Source organism: Pteronotus mesoamericanus, unplaced genomic scaffold (assembly GCF_021234165.1).
Source record: "Pteronotus mesoamericanus isolate MK-2021 breed Mesoamerican mustached bat unplaced genomic scaffold, CSHL_Meso_final contig_101, whole genome shotgun sequence".
Taxonomy (NCBI): Eukaryota; Metazoa; Chordata; class Mammalia; order Chiroptera; family Mormoopidae; genus Pteronotus; species Pteronotus mesoamericanus.
Window position 1 is genome coordinate 23,602,577 of NW_026555001.1, and position 22,012 is coordinate 23,624,588.

The following is a 22,012-nucleotide window of genomic DNA, read 5'->3' on the forward strand; positions in this document are numbered from 1 at the left end:
TCTGTGCTATGGTGTCTCAAAGTATTTCTTGTTCAGGAGATAATAATATGAGACTATATAAACCAATCAGAATTGACATTTTATGGGAAATTAAAAGGCTTAAGGGTCAGGGTTGTCCTTACGGAAGAGGCGATGAAGCCGCTGTTCCCATAGCTGTCATGTCACCACTCTGTTCATAGAAAACCTGCTACAAAGGACGTCACTGAGTATTTGTGTGACAAGAAATAGCCTGAGACACTCATTAGTGACCCTCTCATCAACTATCTAGGTGACCTCGAAAAGCTAAATTCTATTTTTTGATTTACAAAGACATGTGGCCAAAACGTTGACAGAACTGAAAAACGCCATGATTATTTTGACCACGTTGCCTGCATAATCACACCGCCGGCGGTCAGGAGGCGTTGCAGATCGGGCACCCAGGTGACGTTCATTCCGGGCACGCGTGGGAAAGTGCTTCCCCTGGTGTCCACAGGTCAGTCCTGGAGCCCGAGAGGCAGCCTTGCCTCTTCCCACGGGACTCGGTGGTGGGGCCCTGCTCGCCCTGGATCCTGGTCGTTAATTTGGATTCATAGCTCTTCATACCTTTGGGACAATCTTGGGGGGAGATACCAAGAAGTTACCACATCTGAACCCGTGAACCCCTCTCCATCCCTCTGTCCTCTTCAGCCATTCCCTGCAACCCCCTCCCTCTCTCCTTCCCTCCTCCTTCCTCTGCTCTCCTAAGGATTTCTTTCCTCAGCTCATGGGATTGCATTGTTACTCAGTCTCAGACTGGGTAAAGAAATATGCATTGAAATAAATTTGTTTTTCTATACAAATATAAGACCTTTCAGTACATGCTGTTCTTGAATTTTGGGGGATTGGCAACTTCAGGCCATTACGGAACACGCTGATCATGGACTTTGTACTATGATTTATTCCTTGTGCTTTGAGTACAACTGCTGCTAATTTCTTCCTTAGTTAATCTCTGCAAGTTAAAAATGCATTGTATAAATATACACACTGCTTTGTAGCTAGCTACATCTTGGTTCAAGAAAACACACAAACTTGTTTCTAAGGGTGATTATTAATTTGATTAGTGAAAAGTCCACAATGGTTTCATGCTATTTCTTCCTTCTTTCTTGAATGTGTGTTCTTTGAAATTGTTTTCTAAGCAGAGATTTCATTTCTTTTTCCAAAGAGAAGATAACAGCTTCTTTCAATGAAACTATTAAAATGGGTTATTGATTACTGGCATCTATAAAGGATCTTAGTATATTGCAGTTTACCGAAGAGGGAGGTTTTGGTATTTATCTTGTGTCTGTAAAGGTATTCCAGTATCTCTCTTGACAAGATAATTAGGTAAAATTGCACATTGGCGAACCGAATTGTAGGCGCAGAAGAATAAGTGGGTTGCATGAGAGAGAAAGTAAAGTTGATTGAGAGAGACTATTCAGAATCAAGGCAAACACAGATGAAATAAAACTGTTACGGTTCAGTCACTGCCTGGCCACTCTGTAGAGGAGCCTGTCTTGAATGCTCGGTTTCTCAGGTTGTTAGGAATGAGGTTTGACGGGAGAGCTCTTTTGGATGGTTGCTCCAGGGCAGAGAACTAGTGCCCGTGTTACAGAAAGAATCCCGTGTTTGAAGGGATTTCTCTTGTGGGCACGTGACCTCATCAGTCAATGGTTCCTTCACGACAAGGTGGACAAAGCCACACCGAGTCCAGTCAGACCTGGATGCTTGGTCTTAGACAAGTCCCCGAACCTCTCTGACCTCCCATCTGTTAGTTGGTAATGACCTAGATTTAACTAGTCTACCATAGTAACCCGCACAAACTGCACCCCCCACCCCCTCCATTGGGCACATTGTTCTGCCTACAGAGCTTTGTCAAAATGATTCATCTCAGTGGGGCCACATGGTTTATTATTTATTTCTTTGCTATATTGTATTCAGACTTCAATTTGGAAATTATGAAGGGGAGTCAGAAATTCTGAGTCACTTTCATACACCACTGTGCATACAGTATCTTTCACAGATAGCATTGCATATTTTGAATAGTGATAGGATCAAGAATATTTTCTGAACAGCCATCCAATACACTCACGTTTCTTGCACAGGCCTTGTGCTTTCTTGTCTTACTGCTTTGTTCATATTATTTTTGCTTCATTCCTTTCTGCAGTGCCCAGCTCAAGTACTTCTTTCATGAACTCTTCTGTTATTGATTCCTACTGTCTTCGAAGTAAAAGCTTTAGAGATCCTACTCCTGATTGGAATATAATTGTGTGCTATTTGTCAGCCCATGCCGTTATTTTACATTGTTGTTTAATTCTGAGAACTTATAACTCTACTAGATTTTCAAACCTCTGAGGGAGAGCTTGATGTTACAGATCGTCATACCCTCCCAGCATCGACTGCCGTGGTTCCATAGAGGACGCTACAGTTTTGTTCATCCACTCGTCACTTTGGCACACCTCACACACATGTGCTTAATGTGTCCCTTGTCCAACACAGTGGTGCTTGGTGCTGAGAATCTACAGGTAGAAAAGATGTGATACCATCTTTGCCATCAAGTGTCACACAGCTTAGTGAGGGTATACAGTCTAGATAAGGGTATACAGTATAGTGAGGACATACAGTATAGTGAGGGTATACAGTCTAGACAAGGTAATATGTAGTTAAAGCATGCTGTGACTGCCAGAGCAGAAGGGTACTCAGAGGAGACAGGGAAATTTTTATAGACCAGGTACATTTTTATAGATCAGTATATTTTTATAACTGTTCGATTATGTCTTAATAGAAAAATAGCATTTCCCTTGAAGTGAAAGTTCAAAGAGCATTTTTAAATCACTTGATATTTTGACTTTATAGGTTGACGCTGTTATCCTAAGTACTACCTCTCGTAACAATTTTAAAACATGATTTATTTTAACTTTATCTACATAAACCAAAAACATGTCTTGGCACTTTCTAACAGTGGAAATTCCAGTAAATGGGGTGTCATCTCTCGAAGGATTGCTTTGAAACTATGTGAAATCTCACTTGTGCTGCCAGGGGACTCATTCACTCACTCAGTTACATCCGAGGCTGCTGTCGAGAGCCCATTTCTGCTGGTGCGGAGGCCTGCCTGACCCGCCCTGCCCCGGGCAGCGGAAGCACGCTGGGCTGCGGCTCTGTGTTCTGTTCAGGGCGGCACAAGACCAGAATTAAGCCCTCCCCTTCACCCCGCAAAATACAACTGATCTACCAAAGTAACATTTTTATTGTATTATAAAGACATCCAAGTCAAGGTGAAAATAATAAGATACGTGTTTTTATTTAAGTGGCATTCATGACTACAGGTAATTCAGGTCAAAGTGCATGTACGTATTCTTGCTGATTTTAATGTTATTTGAACTTCGTATCAATTTTGGGTCTATCCAGTATCTGTTCAATGTTCTTGGATGCCATAGTTATGCCCAAAGGTTGGGGTTGTTTCTTCCCCTCACAGATTCCTTAATTCCTGAAATAATAAGATTGTTTACGTTTCTATAATGAAGCTCCTATTTTAATTATTCTTGTGACATGAATAAATAATGCATAGTGGAAGCCAACAGATCTGGGTCCATTTCCTAACTAGAAACCATTGGGCAGCTGCCCACCTGCGGGAATGAGAAGCCGCCAGGGAGGCTGCAGACCGGCAGGAAATCACACCCAAATGGCTCACTATGTCATAGGCATTGAACACGTTTGCTTTCCTTTATATAAACTACCTGCTTCTCGGTGGTTTGCTGTCTTTGATTAGACAGAAGGAAGGGACCTATACGAAGTAGCCTTTCCTCCTGGATTAAAAAAAAAATTGTGTTTAATAAAGGAACCAAACTTTAACACATTGTTTTTTGTCTCCTGATTTCAGTTTGTCCACAGCAGAAATTGAAAATCGAGCCCAAGCCCTTCATCTCTTTGAGACTTTGAAGACCGATCCTGAAGGCTTCCACAAGCACATGGTCAAGTACATTTACCCCACTATCGGCGGCTTTGATCATGAAAGGCTGCTGTATTACTTCACTCTTCTGGAAAGCTGTGGCTGTGCAGATTTGGGGAAATATGCCATTAAACCGGAAACCCACGTTCGGCTGCTAAAGAAATTTAAGGTAGTTGCATCAGGTAAGATGATCATTCCCCTGCTTGATGTCATCTTTAAAGTTAAATCTAGGGATTATATTTTTTGTACACAATCATTTTCATGTACCATGGCTGACATAGGTCTGAAACTACAGGATTTTGATGCTAATTGTCTTTAGTTGTTGTCCACACCTTCACTTACGGTGGAATTACATACCAGGGAACCTAAGAAACCTACTGAAACTCACACAGTGGCTTGCAGTACACCAGGCACTAAAATCAGATGTTTTGGACTGCAGAGGTTTATTTTCCTTCTTCTCCCATTGGTTATATTTTATTTATATAAATGTCAAGACCGAGATAACTTACAACAGGCAGTTGGGCAGAATTATGCTTCGGTGGAGCTATATGTTTAAAGCGTGTGTGGGCCCCATTAAAGTGAGAGCCTTTGCATCTTTGATAAATTGTGGAAATCATTAGAGTGGTGTCTATGTATCTTTATGCTCATAACAAAGAAATTAAACACATTAATACTCCTCAAATCTCTGTGGTACTTTATAATTTACAAGGCATTTTCAAATCTATGTTTATTTAGTATTCATAACAATTATGAGAATTTACTTCAGTTTGTCAGTGGTTTGCCGAGTGACCAGATTAGACCCTGGAACTGACACAGAAGACAGGGCTTCTGATTCATCTCCGCCTTCTGGTAGCTGGTAGCCAGATGCATGACCCATGACTATAATGCAGTTTGGTGAGGGCACTGATACAGGACAGCCCAGGGGCCACTGGGGGACTGAAGAAGTGAGGACAGAGCGCCCTCTCCAGTGTACACGGGAGGAGGCTGAGGCTCACAGAGCGTGTAACTTGGCCAGGATTGCAGAGTTGGTTACATTGCAGGCTGGGACTAGAACTCAGATCTTCTGATCTAAGGGGCAACTAAACGATTGGCTGTAACTAAATGGGCTGACAAAATCTTTGCATTTGGCCATGCAGAGGGCTCTGTGTGTGTTTGAAGCCTCTGCATGTTTGTGCTGGAGAGAACTCCTCTCTTTCTCCTCTTTCCATTAGGTCTCAATTATAAAAGACTGACAGAGGAAAACATGAACCCACTGGAAGCACTGGAGCCAGTTCTTTCAAGTCAGAATATCTTATCTGTTTCCAAGCTGGCTCCCAAAATCCCTGACCAGGATGGACGGATGCTTTCCCCCAGCTCCCTGTACACCGTCTGGCTGCAGAAGTTGTTCTGGGCTGGAGACCCTCACCTCATCAAACAAGTCCCGGAGTCCACACCCGAGTGGCTCCATGCCTTTGACGTCTGCGTGAAGTACTTCGATCGCCTCCACCCTGGAGACCTCATCACTGTCGTGGATGCAGTTACATTTTCTTCCAAAGCCGTGACCAAGGTAACTAGAACGACAGTCTAAAGTATCGATAGAGTCAATGTTTTAGAAGAAATGAAAGTTGTTCTTACATTCTGTAGATTGTGTTTTTATTTCCTTTCTTAAAACTGGAACTGTTAACATGGTGCTGTTTTAGTTCTTTGCTAAGCATGAGGTGTGTTAATTGGGAAATCACTTTCCTCTGTCACAGATGTGCAAGTAGGCTAAATCAGATTTGACTGTTCTAATTTATATGTGCATTTTATATATGTGTTCTTATAACATGTCATTTTATAGTAAAGCCTTCATCCTGTTCTTTCCAGTTGACAAGTGGAAGGAACATCTAGTGCCCAGCCCACATTACATGCGTTCAGCCAGTCTAACAACTTAGCTGTGGTTAAAGTGAGCCCTTAAGAAATTTCGCCTGAATATCATGTAGTATACGAGGTCTGTCCAGAAAAAGTCTAGCCATTGCTAATGTAATGAGAACAGTTTGCACGACATTGATGTAGCCTGGCCAGCAAGGAGAGTGGACTGGAATGTGCATGCATGAACAGTGGTGACTTCATTGTACTAGTGGGGGTGGCAGATGCCATTGAATGAGCCTGAGTACTGTGTGGACCTTGCATTCAAAATGACTGAGGGAGTAGAGCAACGAATCTGCATCAAATTTTGTGTTAAGCTTGAACGTTCTTCCCTGGAAAATATTCAGATGATTCAGAAACTTTCACGGATGATGCAATGAGTGCAACGCAAATAAAAGTGTGACACAAATACTTCAAAGATGGTCGAGAATCTGTTGAAAGTGATCCACGTTCTGGAAGGCCTGCAACAAGCAGAACACTTGAAAATGTTGAACATGTATGGGCTGCAATCAACAAAGATCAATGACGGACAGTAAGAGAACCAGAAGCTGATCTGGGGATTTAAAACACTGTTGTGTCCAAGATTTTGATGCAAGATCTTGACATGAAATGTGTCCTGGCAGAATTCACTCCATAAGGAGCAGAAGGAACATCATGCCGCAGTTGGCTAATGACGATTCAAACCGCTACCAATGAACCAGATTTCCTCCGGAAGGGCATAACTTTGAAGGGGACTGAACTGTCATTGTCCTATGGTACAATGTTTCTTGTAACCTATATTTTCTTCAATAAGTGCCTCTATTTTTCTTAGTATATAGCTAGATACTTTCTGGACAGACTGTGTATGTCATGATAGAATTATCTGTGGGCTTCTGCGTTGCATTTTCTAATGCCTACGCTGTGCTCAGGATGGAGCCCTTTACCTGGGCTCTAATTCTTGCTCTAGGTCCTTCAACAATGTACAGTTTTACTCTGGGTAGACAGTGTGAGTCCTCGTCTCCCCCCCTCCCTTGCCCTCTTACCCCATTAAACAGATGTAAACTTCTCACTGACATTAACTCTCCCAGAAAGTTTCCCACCCTCTGGTTTCAGCTGCTGAGCTGTACTGTCTTTGGAGCCTCCTTTTTGTCTTCTCTGGCCCCTCTTTGCTGCTTGCTCTCTTATTCCCCCAAGTTGGCAAGTCTGCTTAGTACCCTGTCCCAAGAATTTTGTTATGGCTACTACTCTCCTGGAAGTTGAGTATAAAGGCTAGGAATTCAAGTCATTGGCTTGGAAGGTGGCACAGGTAGGGGTTCAGACATCTCTGGGGAATGCTCATTTTAACTAACCTGCTGGATTCATGATTGTGGGTAACTGCTTACTTCATTTCCTTATTAGTGTACATCAGATAATTTAGTTAATAACTTGGTTTTATATTTTACAACCACTGCTATAAAAAAGAGATAATCATTTTGTGTGTTTTTTTTTTAAAGAAGAAAATAAGGATGACTTTAAAGGGAAGTAGCATGATATATTTGAAAAGAGCCCAAACTTGGCGTCCTCTAAGCCTGACTTTGAACCTGCTGTTCACCAGCTCTGTGGCTTAGCCTCAGGAATTTCTGTTGGACTGCTACCTTCTTGAGGCAGAGACTGTGGCTGAGTAATATGTGAACTGGATGATATTATTACTTTGGTTTTAGTAGGTGAGTTCAACAAAGCTACTTTGCTAAAAAAGGAGCCACAATTGAACTCAAGGAGCCTTATTCCAAATAGGGCCTTTGCTCTTACTCACTGAACTGTGCTTTACCTGAGAAGCCATAGAACAAACAGACAGCATCAAGGAGCCCGGAGGCGTTCTAGGATCTGTGGGAGAGCAGGGGGACCAGAGAGCCAGGGGGTTTCCAGTCCAAATGGATCAGTCTGTCCTCAGGTGTGTCCAGGGCAGGGCTGAGTCTAAAAGGGAAGGTCAGGCAGGATTCTGGCCATGCGTGGGAAAAGACAGGATTCAAACAAACATTGGTTTGAATCTCCAAGACTGAGAAGAGGTTCAAAGTCCAAGAGAGTGTTAGCAGTGCAGGATGTATGTGTTGGAGGGAAGAGCTGAACCAAATGGGGAGTTGGAATCCCAGGAGGTGGCTCCAGAGCTGGGACTTGTGAACTGGCTGGAGTGAGACCAACACACCAGCCAGGAAGATGGAGGGGCCTTCACTCCCCTCAGGCCCAAGGAGGTTTTAGCTATATGTGGGCAAGAACAAAGCCTAGCATGACCAACCAAGGCCATAGTTGATTGTGGACATGTGTATGGAGGTGGTCAGATGGCTCTGGACTTTCCAACAGCAATTGTGTGCTCACGATTAAACTTAGGAATTGGATGTAGAGTCCACTTGGAGGTTTAGTTATTTATGATGTTTTATGTTTCTAGCACATTCTCATCACCTTAGTTTCTTAATCATACACCTTTAAGATGCCCTCCAGCCATAGGAGGATGCATTACACAGTTGTTTGTGCACCTCTGTGCCCAGGTCCTGCGGGGAAGGTGCAGCACCGGCCCTGCAAGGACTGAGGCGGTTAACGATGGCACTGCCTTCCCCTGGTTCACGTGGTGTTGGCCTCAGCAGGGTTGTCTTCGCGGCACCAGGGGTGTCCAGCCTGCGGCCCGCGGGCTGCATGTGGTCCAGGATGTCTGTGAATGTGGCGCAATGCAAAATTGTAAATTTACTTAAAACATTATGAGGTTTTTTTTGTGATGATGTGTCACCGTGTATTTAATGTGTGGCCCAAGACCACTTTCCTTCCTCCAGTGTGGCCCCGAGGCGCCCAAAGGTCGGCTGCCCCGTCTCAGGAGGCAGTTCCTGCTGTATCCGGTTAAGCTGTAGAAAAGCGAGACAGGTGCATTTGAAACTGATTTTGTATTTTTGGTTTAGTTTTTTATTTTTTCCTCATTTTGTTAGTTGGCAGGCTTTTGATTTTTTCATTCAGAGAGGAAGAGTATGAAGTTTAGATACAGTGCATGTTAGAAATCACACAGTGCTCTTTTACGGGGAAGGGGGGGAGAAAATTCGGATTGCAGAACAACCCACGCATGTCGGAGGACACATTTGGACAAGGAAGTGCAGCTGGATTTTGCCAACTTTGCAAATCACCAGATGTTCCCACAGCTTGTGCATGATGTTAAAAATGTAAAATAAGTGTATATACTACTCATACATGGTATACAGTTTTCAAATGTATACCCACGTTGGATTCATAACCAAACTGTAAAGAACTGGTGAACGGATTCTGGGATGAATGTTTAAAGTACATTTGCTCTAATTCTAAATTATTTCTTTTGATTCAGTCCAGTTCTTTTGGTTCAGTTGCTTTCCTATTGCTTTTTCAGTTCACTAATTAGTAACTTTTTTTGTAGAAGAGACAGAGAAGTTAGTGGGTTGGAAATGCAGGAAAATGGTCAAAGAAGCTGAAGTGCCACTCAGACGCTATTTGTGTGGTTCCGAGCTGGTGTGGTTATGAGCTTACTGTAATCTCAGCCTTCTCACTCACCTTCTGTGGCTGGCGTGGCACCACGCACAAGCAAGGATGGGAAAAGGACTCCTCCCGCTTATTAAATGCCACCCAGAAGTTTGCTGGGATCCTTCTTTGAAAACCCCAGGTAGTCACAGAATTAGAAGAGGCCACCTGGTTTCCTCTCTGGTGCTTCTCCTCCTGGATTGGGTAGGCATTTGCTGCCCTCACCCCCTATCGCCCGCCCTGCGCCCTCTGTTTCAGCTCCTCCTGTTTCTGATAGGAATACCCTGTCTCCTCTGGATTAGAGCAGAAAAATGCCTGAGAATCTTGTATCTAGTTTGACCTCTGACCTTCAAGCATCATTTTTATTGGCAATTAATCTACTACACGATATATATATATATATATATATATATGAAAGTTTTATATAGGTATTCTTTGAGTAGTTGTTTAAATAAGTAATTATTAGCACAGATTGGTGATTCTTAAGCCTTTTGCTCTCTGGATGCCTTAACATTCTTAAAAATTACTGAGGACCCTAAAGGACTTTTATTTATTAAGTTTATATGCATTGATATTTGTCATATTAGAAATTAAAACCAATAAATTTTAGCAAAGTTTAAAACTACCAGTAATAGACCCATTATACAATAGGTTAGCATAAATAGTATATTTTAATGGAAAAATAACTATACTTCCAAAAGAAAAAAAATTAATGAGATGTAAACATCATTTTACTTTTATATGTATGGCTTAATGGAACATGTCTGTGCTGTTTTGTTTGAAGTAAATGAAGAAAATCCAGCCTTCCACAGATATGAGGTTGGAAAAGGGGGGGAGGGCTTTAATAGACTGTAATTTTGGGCATTGACTGAATCTCAACAAGTGATAGATACTTAAAGACCAGTAATGTAGAGTCTGAAGTCACATCATTGAACTTTCTGTGCTCTTTACACCAAAACCGTTCATCTAGATCAGCGATCTTCACCCTTTTCCATCTCCTGGCACACGTAAACTGATTACGAAAATTCTGCAGCACACCAAAAAATACATTTTTTGCCAGTCTGACCAAAAAAAGGTATAATTTTTATTCTTATTGGATGGCTGTTGTTATGTTGACTGGTGTCACTTTTTTTTTTTTAATTTGATAATCTAAGGAAAGAGGAGTCAGTGTGCCTGACTAAATAGTCAAGTATTGTGTGTTTCAAACATTCTTGTGGCGCAGCAGGTGAGAATTACTGGTCTAGATCCCAGTATGAATGGGTCTTGTACTCATGTCTGGCTTGGAATCGAATGCATTAGGCATTTGGAAAATACTGGTCTACCGAGTTGTGGAGATCACCCCAACGTTGACATGTCTCATTATATAGTATCAGCAAGGTCATATGCGTTCATATAAGCACCCAGCTGATGGGTCTTTAAGTATTAGGAAGCTATGAAGCTCATGGTACTGGACACAAGTTTACCAAAATTCTACTTTTTTGCTTCAAGGCTCAAATTTTAGTATTGGCAATAAATACAATGTGTTGTTTTATTGAAGTGACAGGCACACTTTGTTCACTTTGGAGGAAGTGTCTACCAGATCACCCAAGGAAGAGTAACCTGTTTGTTAGTTATTTTTTCAAGCAGAAATGGTGATACATGGAAAAAGCAGGTCTTTCAGCTCACAATGCAAACAATCTGTTAGAGGCCTGTCCTTATTGTACTTTTGTATACAGTGAAGTGCTTTGTTTGTGTGTCTCAGTTCTTCACACAGAGTATTAAAAACATGCACACTCAGTGGTCAAGATTCGACCAAGTTAATCATTTGGATTCTTTTTCCAAGGACATGATTAAGTGAATATGCCAATGAAGTACAGTTTCATTCCACCCCCTTAATTTCTGCTTACGTTCCCACACTTTTATCCACGTTTTTATTAACCATCATGCAAATATCAATACAGTGAAAAAAAATGCAAAGATAATTTAATGTCATAAAAATAACTTGGACTTTGCAAACCCCTTGAAAGAGCCCAGGCCTCGTGGTTTGTGGTCCACACTTTGAGAACCACTGTCGTAGGTTATTGTTTCCAAAACCACTACTCACACGACAGGGCACTTCAGCTTCCTAAGTATTTATAATGCAAATAAAAAGAATGAAGGTGTCTTGTGGTGAGAGCGTAAAGGATTGTCTTAAAATTTAAGTTCCTTAAAATAGCTTGATTTCTAGTCAGCTTTCCAGATGTAGAAGTGTTATAAATATTTGCAAAAGTAAGATGGAATATGTGCATGGTAATGTCATTATACCACCCTTTGAATTTATGAACTGCACAATATATTTTTTCTTTCTACAAATTTATGTTTTATTGTTAATCAAGCTTAGCAGGGATTTCTCTGGGAGAGACGCATAAGAAAGGAGAGGGGGCTTGGAGTAGGGGTGCAGCTGCTAAGGGACCCTCCTTAAACCTTGTGTCCTCAGCTCTATTCCAGGCCAGGATGCCAGATTGGAGAAGAGGTGATTTTTCTGGGGCCTATTTATAGGAGGGTTTAAGGGTGATTCTTCATCATAGTTCCTCCCCTCCTTTGCTCTCACGCACTTTTAAATTTTAGAACGATGACAATAAGCATCAACAATGAGTAACTGTTGTTAGAAGAGCTAGACTGGAGATGTGACCTAGACCTACAGTGCCGTGGTTCTTTCATGTTCACACGTGCTTGAAGCTTGACTAGTTAGAGCTATTCCAGAAAGCGATTCTGTAGGGAAGCCAAGAACGAGTGCAGACTCTGGGCAGGCTGGTGGCCAACAGGGAGAAGCCGCCGCACGGGGCCTGAGTCCGCTCTCGTCCTGCGGGGCACAAGGGGGAGATGCCGGAGGTGTTCCTCCTGCAGTGTCCTGCCCGTCGATTGGCGTGGAGGTCTCGTCTGTCACGGGAAGGTGAGGAGTGGGCAACTGGCTTTTTGTCCCCTGAGCTCATTGGGCTTAGTAACAAAACTGTTGCCAGCGAGGGGAGAGGGGAGTCTGGGAGTGTCCCCACCCAACAAGGCTATTCCAGCCACTCCTGTGAGTCTTGTGTGTCCTCCTGAAATTAGCAGCGGCAGTGCAGCCTCTGCTTCCAGAAAGCTCTGAAATCATTGGAAGACCAGCCTACAAATTCACTCTCTTCTATTTCCTACCTGAAATTTCACTCACTTGGGTTGTTAATTAAAACTCATCAGAAGTTAAGCAGTGAGCTTAGATGATAGACAATATGCCAAGTATTACAGGTTAGCAACTTTAAAATGGCCTAAATTTAAATTCCCATTATTAAATTCTCAGGGAGAAATTGACATCATAAAACCTAAATCCTCTTGCCCTTTTAGTTTAAAGTTCAATTACATCAAAATAAAAAAAAAATCATAAATTCAGTGAAGGTGAGGCACAGAATTGCTTTTCCTGGTTTCTGCTCTGTCTCAGCCAGTGCGGGCCGACTCAGGTGCTCCTTCCGCAGAACACACCTTCAGCAAGGCTGGGGTCAAATCAGTCGCACCGCGCACTTTTCATGCATCTCATTTTTTATAACTTGAAAAGAACAGTAGAAAAAATAAAATTACATCAGCATCCTCTCCATAGCCATGCAATTTAGAAACCTGAGCAGATCACCTGCCTTGAAATAGCCAGCCAAGCAGAACGAGGTTTTAGAGTCCTGTTCTTTGTTCTGCCCAGGACGCTGAAGAGCATCAAGAGGGCTCGGTAGCGTGGCGGGTGGGAGAGTAGATTGAGTTTAGTTTTGCCAGGATATCGGGTCAAGCCGGCTGTGTAGGGATTGGTTAAGGAGGTCTCCTTATTAAGAGGAGAGATTAATTGCGCCATACATCCATCATGGAGGAAGGGCATTTCCACTCATCCTGCTCGCCTCTGAGACCGATGTATCTCAGCTGTCCCTGTCTGTAGTCACTCTGTCTCCCTGATTCCCATGTCCCCATTTAAGCCCTGTGTTCCCCTCCATTGAGTGTCTCGGTGGCTACTGTCACTGCCATTTCGCTGCGAAATCCCACTTATCTCAAAAACCTGTTTCCTGGGGGAATTTGCCACTGATGCCTGCGTTTGATTTGGCTGAAATTCACCCTCAGGAGATCTTTCCACTGAAATCATTGTGGGGGTTTTTGAAACCTGTGCCCCGAAAGACCTAGAGAGGACTACTACCTCTGCTTGGTGCTTGTCCCTGAATTTTTTGTTTGTGCTACTTTTGTGGGGATAAAAATATTTCTGTGATCTCTTTGGGGTTTGGTTAGGGGAGAGCAATAAATAACATTTCATCTTCCCAAGTTAGGATAAGTTAAGAGATAGAAGAGTCAAGCAGATGGAAATCAAAATAGCTTCCCTGTTGGTAGACTTGGAGTGGTGACTGAGGCCTGCTTGTCTGCGTCCACCCGCCTCGGGCCACGCCCTGTGCCAGACCCCTTGGACAGCGCTGCAGGCCCCTGGCTGGGCCGGCCGGGCATGCGTGCTTTCCCACAAGGCTGCTTCCCAGCTCGACTTCCATCTGTGGAGCCCCCAGAGGCAGCCTCTACATCAGTCTGGCCCAGTAAACTATAATGGGAACCAGATTTATAATTTGAAATTTACTAGTAACCAAGTTTTTAAAAAGTAAAACACAATAGGTAGAATTGTCCTAAATATTATCATTTCACCCTCTAATCAATGTAAAGTGTATTGAGGCGCTTTCTGAGATCAGCTGTGCACTTCCAGCACAGATCAGTTCAGGCCGGTTAGCAGCTCACACGCTCCGCGGTCCATGGATGTAGTGGGCACGCGGTGCAGGAAGCCTGAGTCGGGGCCTGGCCCCAGTGCTCTCCCTTCGAGGGGCAGGACCAGGGTGAGAGGGCTCTCCTCCCGCCGGGCACACCTCAGAGGGAAGGAGAGGGACAGGCCACACCTCCTCAGGCGCCTCTCCCCAGGCCGCCAGACGTCCTGCCCCGTCTCCCGAGGAGTGGCAGGGCGCGGAGGGAAGCACCACCTACCTTCTGAGGCCCACAGGGGAGCGCTGTCGTACTGGCGAAGGTAGGAGCTCCAGAGGAGGGGAAAACGGTTCCTCCCACAGGGACCCAAATGGATGTCACGCTAACAGTAAATTATAAGACCTTAAAAGTTACCTGTCATCCACAGAAATCACTGTCTGTGCCATCTAATACTGGTAATAGTAGCTGCCATTTATTGTTCACTGGCTTGACACTTCACCTTCTCTCTAGTAATCATCATAACTGCTCTGCAACATAGGTATTAAATTTCATTTCAGAGAGGAATAAACTGAAGATAGAGGTTAAGGTACTTGTTCAAAATCAGAAGCAAGTTAGTGGCTGAGCCACAATTTCAGTCCTAGCTTTATCTGCTCAGTGTTAGAGGTTTTCATATAGTTCTTTTCTTACTTAGACAGGAGCCCACTATTTTTTGAGGCAACCTGTTTGTTTATTGGGTGCATTCATTTGCTGTCTTATATGTAGTCCTCATCTGCCTCTTTGACTTGGACCTGTCCTTCTTTCTGTAACAACAAAGGTGGAGAACCACTTTGTCCTCACTACAGCTGCTCTCGGGGTGACAGAATACACAATACTCTCGATCCTCCAAGACTTTTCAACTGCATTTCTTATTCCTCAAGTAACCCGGATTCCGTATGTTTTCATTCTAATCACCTTCTCTTTGACACAGTTTATTTTAAAAGTTGTTTTCCTTAAAAACAAAACAAAACAAAACAAAACAAAACAAAACAAACCTCTGGATACTATTGTTCAAGTTGTAAGTAATTACCACAAACCTAATTTCCTAAATGACACGAGTTTATGGCCTGACAGTTGTGCAGGTTAGAAGCAGACAGGGGCTCCCCTGAGCTGAAATCAAGGTGTTGGTGGGGCCCTGTTGCTTTCTGGGGGTCCTGGGGGAGAACCCATGTCTTCGCCACTTCTCAGTCCTAGAGGCTGCACTCCTACCTTGGCTCGAGACCCCTTTCCTCCATCTTCGAAGCCACATCTTGCTGGCCCTTCCACCTTCCCAGCTCGCCCCATGGAAGCCAGGGCAGGCTCTCACTTTTGAGGATCCTGGTGATGAGACTGGTGACTCTGGAGGATCCAGGATGAGCTCCTCGGTTCAGGGCCTGACATCTTCAGAGTCTCTTTGTCGCATCAGGTGACACGTCCATAGGCTTCCAGGATCAGGGTGCGCACATCGCTGGGAACCATGACCCTGCCTGCCTCTACCCTTCCATGTAATGAGGTTTTAGAGACTTTATAGGCTTTATAAGGTCTAAGGCTTTATTAATAAGGGCTTATAACAGGACTGAAGTGAAAACCAAAACGGCAAGAGTCAAGAAAAATACTTAACTCAAAGCTGAAATCTACTATCATGCTACATACACATTTTTGTATATCTGTAAGTAGATCGATTTTAGTTTATCCTAGATACAACATTTTCATTTTAAAACCAGATAAACTACATGCCTGTCTACTTCTAATTACTGGTGTTTATGTGTGTATGTGCATCTATGACCACATTGATCTTTATGCATAATTATTGGAGCAATGGAGGAAGATTTTCTGATCATGATGAATTTTTAAGTTGAAAGGATGTCTGTCTAAGCTGCATTTGTCTTAGAAGACATTGCATTTCTGTAGCCCGTGTTCCTGTGGAGAGTGGATACTCATGTAGATTTGAAGACTTTTATTTTTGAGAGCAGCTTTAGGCTCACAGCAAAATTGAGAGGAAGGTACAGAGGTTTCCTGTATGCCCCCTGCCTCTTTTACCTGCATAGCCTCCCCCTTTGTCAAATGCACCTCACCGGAAGGTACATTTGTTGCGGTTGATGAACCTGTGTTGGCACATCATAATCACCAACAATCCATAGTTTACCTTAGGGGTTCACTCTCGGTGTTGAACATTCTACAGATGTGGACAAATGTACAATGACACGTGTTCATCAATCCGTCCTTGTAACGGCATTTAGAGTGCTTTTCCTGCCCTGACGGTCCCCTGTGCTCTGCTTCTTCACCCTCTGCCCCCAACCCCTGGCAACCGCTCGTCTTTCTAGTGTCTCCATGGTTTCATCTTTCCCTGAATGTTATATAGTTGGGATTGTACACTGCATGGTCTTTTCAGATTGGCCTCTTTTACTTTGTGATATGCATGTAATGGTCCTCCATGTCTTTTGTGGCTTGATGGCTCATTTCCTTTTGTGAAGAATAATAGTCCATTGACTGGATGGACCACAGTTTTTATATCTGTTCAGCTGCTGTAACATTCATGTGGAGGTTTTTGTGTGGACATGAGTTTTCAGCTCCTTTGAGTAAATGCCATTGAGCACAATCACTGTGTTGTATGTTTTTGTCTGACCACCAACCTGTATTTCAAGGTGACTGTACCACTCTGCATTCTCAGCAGCAGTGAGTGAGAGTTCCTGTTGCTCCACATCCTTGCCAGCATTTGATGTTGCTACTGTTTCAGATTTTGGTTGTTTTAATAACTAATAGGTGTGTAGTTGTATCTCATATGCATATTTGCCATCTGTATACCTTCTTTGCTGAGGTATCTGTGGAGGTCTTCGGTGTATTTTTTAATTAGGCTGTTCTTTTTTGTTGTTGCTGTTTTAAGAGTTCTTTGTATATTTTGTGTAATGTCTTTAAGATTTTTTTCTCCTGTACTGTGACTTGTCTCATTCTTTTGATTTTGTTTTTCACAGAGCAGACATTTTTAATTTTTATGAAATCTAGCCATCATTTATTTCTTTCATGGGTTGTCACTTTGGTTTTATATCTGAAAGCACGTAGTCATACCCAAGGTCATCTGGATTTTCTTTTATGTAATCTTCTAGAAATTTTATAATCCTGTATTTTACATTTAGGTCTTTATCCATTTTGAGTTAATTTTTGTGAAGGTGTAAGATCTGTATACAGATTTCTTTCTTTTTTTGCATATGGATGTCCAATTGTTTTAGCACCATTTGTTGAAAAAACTCTTTTCTTTGTTGCATTTCCTTTGTTCTTCTGTCAAAGATCAGCTGGCTATATTTATGTGGGGGCATACTCATATGTTATTAGCCTTTTCCCTCCTAAATTTTATGGTGTTCATTTTTGCTCTTTTGTAATCATGCTAAACTTGATTATGAAGGTGTTATAAAATGTTTATTCAGTGTTACAAGGTGACTAAATGTCAACTCACAAGTATTTTGCCCATTGATCTTTGGTTTTGGTGTAGTCATAATTTGACTGTTCTGATTCTGAACCGAATGAGTTTTGTTGATTCCAAATACATTCAGAAAATGTTTATACGAGTACCTTTGCCATTGTTCTGGGTGCTGTAAACAAATAAAAGACTGCCACGCTCATTGCCCTTGAGAAGCTCGCCGTTGTTTGGGGGCAGATGCGTGCTTGCATATCAAATGAACTATAATTTAATATAAGTACGATTTAAGGGTGTTAATAATGTTGTGTGCACAGAAGAAGACAGAATCAATAATCTTTATTGAATGCCTTCTGTGTTCCAGGCACATCTTTGTTAATAACGACACCCAATCGTGATTACTTCCAGGTTTTAACGGTGTGTGTGTACTGCTCTCCTCTGCCTTTCTGCTAGCCGGTGTGTGTGAGCGGAACTGTAACCACTCTCCTTCTTTTTGTTCTTGAGTACCTTTGCTTTCAGAACACTTTCTTTTGTTTTCCAAGGTTGAGAGTTTAGTGTTGGATAAGCATATCTATCTTGACAAAAATGCAAAGCTAGGAGCTTAGGAGATAAGCATAGAAGAGCCGATCTAAAAAGGAATTATTTTTCCCAATATGACTGTGAAAGGCACAGAATAAATGGGAACAGATAGAATCCTTGAAGGACAGAGAATAGTTTTTGCAATAATATAACATAATTTACTCATAAGTAAATAAAATACAGACAGTCCTGTGAAAAATTACCCCTTGTCACAAGTCTCTAAAGGAAGGACAGGCTCCCCTGTCGCAGGTTTGACACGGTACTCACACTCCCGACGTTCTTTGTCCTCCTTGTCCTTTTTCCACTTACTACACATAAAAAGTCCGTACGTCCCTAGCGATCCGTCTCATTTTCTCATTTGGCTTAAAACCTCTTTTTTCAAGTGCTCATCGCTGGTTAATGTGTCCATTCATTGGAAAAATGGGTGTCGAGTGCCAGGGAAGACAGCCCCTCGGAGGGCCCTAACGGTCCCTGTCCCCCAGGGCGTCCTCCCCGGTGTCACCCACTCCCCCGGTGCGAGGGCTGGACTTGTTGGTTTCCCTCGGTGGGGCAGAGTACCGTGAGAATGATGGGGTGTCCTCACAGAGCTGGGCTGTGACGGGCGGTGGCTTCCTTCCTGGGGACTCACTCCGACCGGTTGCTCCTGGGGGAAGCGTCTGTGCGGTGCAGAGCCCCCGTGACCAGAGGCCCAGGCTGTTCATGGCCATGCAAGGAAACGCAGGCTGGACCTCCTCCTCCTCCTCCCGGTCGTCAGGTGACACCTCAGTGCTGGCCGCCGGTTTGAGTGTAACCTCACAAGAGACCTTAATCTGGAGGCGCTTACCTAAGCCACGGCCAGATTCATGACTGCTAGAAGCTGTACAAGAGTAAGTGTTTTAAGCCTCTACATTTGGGTAATTTGTTACACAACAGTGGAAAATCAATCTCAGTGCCTACTACATATCAGGAATTGTTCTTAGTGCAGGACACACAGCGCTAAACCGAATAGACCCACACCTGTAACCTTAGAGACCATACACTAGGGAGAGGTGGAAACCAGACAGTGAACAAGAATGACTGAGTTTAGACGTGTGGCGTGGTGATAAAGACAGATGGACGGTAAACCTGGGAGGACTCGGGAGGGCGGGCCAGCTGGACCGCCGCGGTCTGGGTCTGAGTCACGGTGGTCAGAGGCGGCCTCACGGAGCAGGCAGTGCGGGGGCAAAGACCTCCCAGGAGTAAGGCAGCCGCAGGCTCTTCGGTTGTCACCGGCAAATGGACTAGAAAGGGACGGGGCCTGACGGGGAGCCGGCGAGGACTGCGCGAGGAGCAGCACGGAGGCGGCACGGCGAGTGCAGCGCCTCCACTGGGCTCGCAGTCTGGGAGCGTGCGCCACGCGCCCACTGCAACAGAGCGAGGGCCGCAAGGCAGCGGGGATTTGAGTATAACGATGTTCCTAGGAGGTAGCTTATTTGATCTTCACAGTTATCTTGTGGGGGCGGTTACTGAACAAGTACTCTCCTCTCCGGTCTGAAAGTACATTCTTAAAGGATCCTTGTCCAACGTTTAACAAACAGCAGTGTCCAGTCCCATTTTCCCCCCAGGCCTCCTGATTCCAGATTTGACCTTGGCTGCATGACGTTAGGAATTTAAAAGCGCAGAAGGGTCGCTGTAGCTGTCCAGGACATAGAGTACACGCCACATTTCCTCAGCCCATAAAGCACCTTACCTTTAGTAAGCTAGAGAGTTTGTTTGATCCCAGTTGACTGTATATTACGAGGAGTCCCTGAGAGACATCCAGCAGAGCTTGGGCGTGGCTTGGGGAGGAAGCCAAAGCCGGCGCACCTGTGGGCAGCGCAGGGCTCGGAGAGGGGCTGTCTGAGGAGGGGAAGAGAAGTAGCACTCGAGTGCTGGAGCGATTCCTCACATCACGCTTCAGAAGCAGGTGATCGCTTGTTCTTTCAGGCTGTGTGGGGCCCCCACACTCTGGTTGCTCCAGCTAACGGGCATTTCCCTGAGAAGAGCAAGACCCCAACACCGAGAATGTGAGCGAAAGGAAACCATCTCGGTGAGCAGAGCTTCCCAGCCCCTGACAAGTGAGGACACAGGGCAGGAATGTGGGACGCTGCTCGCTCTGGCTCCCCGCCGCTCACACTCCCTCCCACTCCCTCCCACTCCCATGCTCACGCTGAAATTTCTCAGGAGAGGAACTGTTCTAATTGCGTATCACTGTCCAGCGGGGAGCGGCCTCAGAGGACAGAGCCAGACGGGTTGTTGTCGCCCGGCCTCAGTGTGGCTGCCTTGGGCCGCACCACCGGTCCCCCGTCCTCTCAGCTGGCCCAGGTCATGAAGAGGTTTGTTGCCATGCAGGTGACCTATTTCAGAGGGCCCCTTTGGGCCGCCTCCTCAAGGGAGGATTCTGGGTATAGCATTCACTCTGAATATTGTGACCTGCAGAAGTCCGCAGATAGCCCTTGATTGTCTGTCTGTGCCACCCTCTAATAATAAGGGGAAACCAGTGTTTCTTTCCAAAAGTCTGTCACGGCCACCAGGGCTGCCTCTGAATCTGGTGTGCGTCAGCCAGTTTCCTCCATTTACCCCGGCGAATCCAGTCTTGCATGCAGATTTGTAAGAGAAAGAAGAGACCGTTCATTGTAATGTTACCCTGTGAATTGGCCTGCCAGCCCTGTGAAGTCAATACTTTCATCTCCATTTTCACAGGAGAGAAAATTAAGACTCAGGGACGGGAAATAACCGCTCCAGTGTCTTAGGAGAAAGAAGTCACAGCCAGGATTCACACTGGGCCTGCCCCCCAAATCTTGCTTTCCACTGCTGCCCTTGCCTGAAAGATTTGGCTGTAAAAGGCCACCTGGGGTGATCCTGATTATTGGCCTGACTGGCCAGCAGAAAACTCTTTTCTCTATTTGTGCTTGGAAATTATTGCAAATCCGCTCAGGTAATAATTTAGTATGAGAGGGTGAAAATCGGCCAGGAGACCACGTGTGCCCCCCCCCCCCCATCATAAACCCTCGTGCCCCTGGCCGGGATGGGGAGCGGCGGTGTGGCTGGCGCCCTCGCCACCCTCTGCGTTGGGGAGCGCAGGGAAGCGAGCCCTCCCTCCCTGTGGAGAGTGTGGGCTCCACGTTCCCAGGGGCGGAAATCTTGGGGAGGACAGAGCAGTTAATAAACCCTCAGAATAGTGTTCAGGCTAATGCCCGAGCGTATTTTAACATGAAAACGCAGTGGGAGAGGAGTGTGGAAATAACCTCCCTGCTGAATGCTCTGTCTGGCGGACTTGGCAGCCGACTTACGGGTCAGCTGCCCGTCTTCAGGGGCGTGGGCTCCCTTAACCCCATCGTTCTTTGTTCAGCCCTTGCACGCCCTCCCCTTTCCTACTTCCTATCTCTTACTTCGATCTCTCTTCCGGTTCTATTATTATCTTTAAAAAAAAAAAAGGCATTTGGGTTCTTTTCGGCTCAATTTAAAAAATCCGGCAACAGTTTAGTTTGGTTTTTAATTATCCTAAGTAGTTTCAAGTGTTGGGATAAGATCTGAATTTTCACATTTCCACTTGGTTTCGATATAAATTCAGTGGGACTACCTAAAATGATCTTAGTAGCAACAATTTGTGTGGTGTAGCACATGCATGCGTATGATCTGAGACTTTTAAATGGAAAGTGTGGATGAACACCCTCAGACTTTCTTAAAAACCTGTGTGTGTACAACGGCGGAGGACAGATGCTTTCAGCACTGGGTGCAGGGACATTCCGCTTCTTTCCTGACGGTCCTCGGGTCCCTCTCCATTCGGATAAAGGTGGCTTTCAAGCCACTGGAAAGCCTAGGAGGGCATTAGCTTATCACACGGCTGAAAGGGAATGGTCAGAAAGACAGGGCCATGTATACGCTGCTGAAGGATAATGGTGATTCTGTGGTCCCCTTACAAGGCAAAAGGCAAGGATCAAGTGGCCCCATGACCTGCGTCATTCATTTTTACTGCATTAGCCGTTGAGAGTTCA

At 44.4% G+C, this 22,012-nt stretch overlaps 1 protein-coding gene across 1 annotated transcript in view; it reads left to right on the plus strand.

The window, feature by feature from the left end:
• The window catches only part of NBAS (NBAS subunit of NRZ tethering complex), a 264,240-nt gene that overhangs the window by 183,866 nt on the left and 58,362 nt on the right, over nt 1–22,012 (plus strand). Inside the window, exons 43-44 of the mRNA XM_054569493.1 lie at nt 3,875–4,125; nt 5,155–5,489. Coding sequence (XP_054425468.1) covers nt 3,875–4,125; nt 5,155–5,489 — 586 coding nt within the window. The remainder of the gene's footprint in view (nt 1–3,874; nt 4,126–5,154; nt 5,490–22,012) is intronic.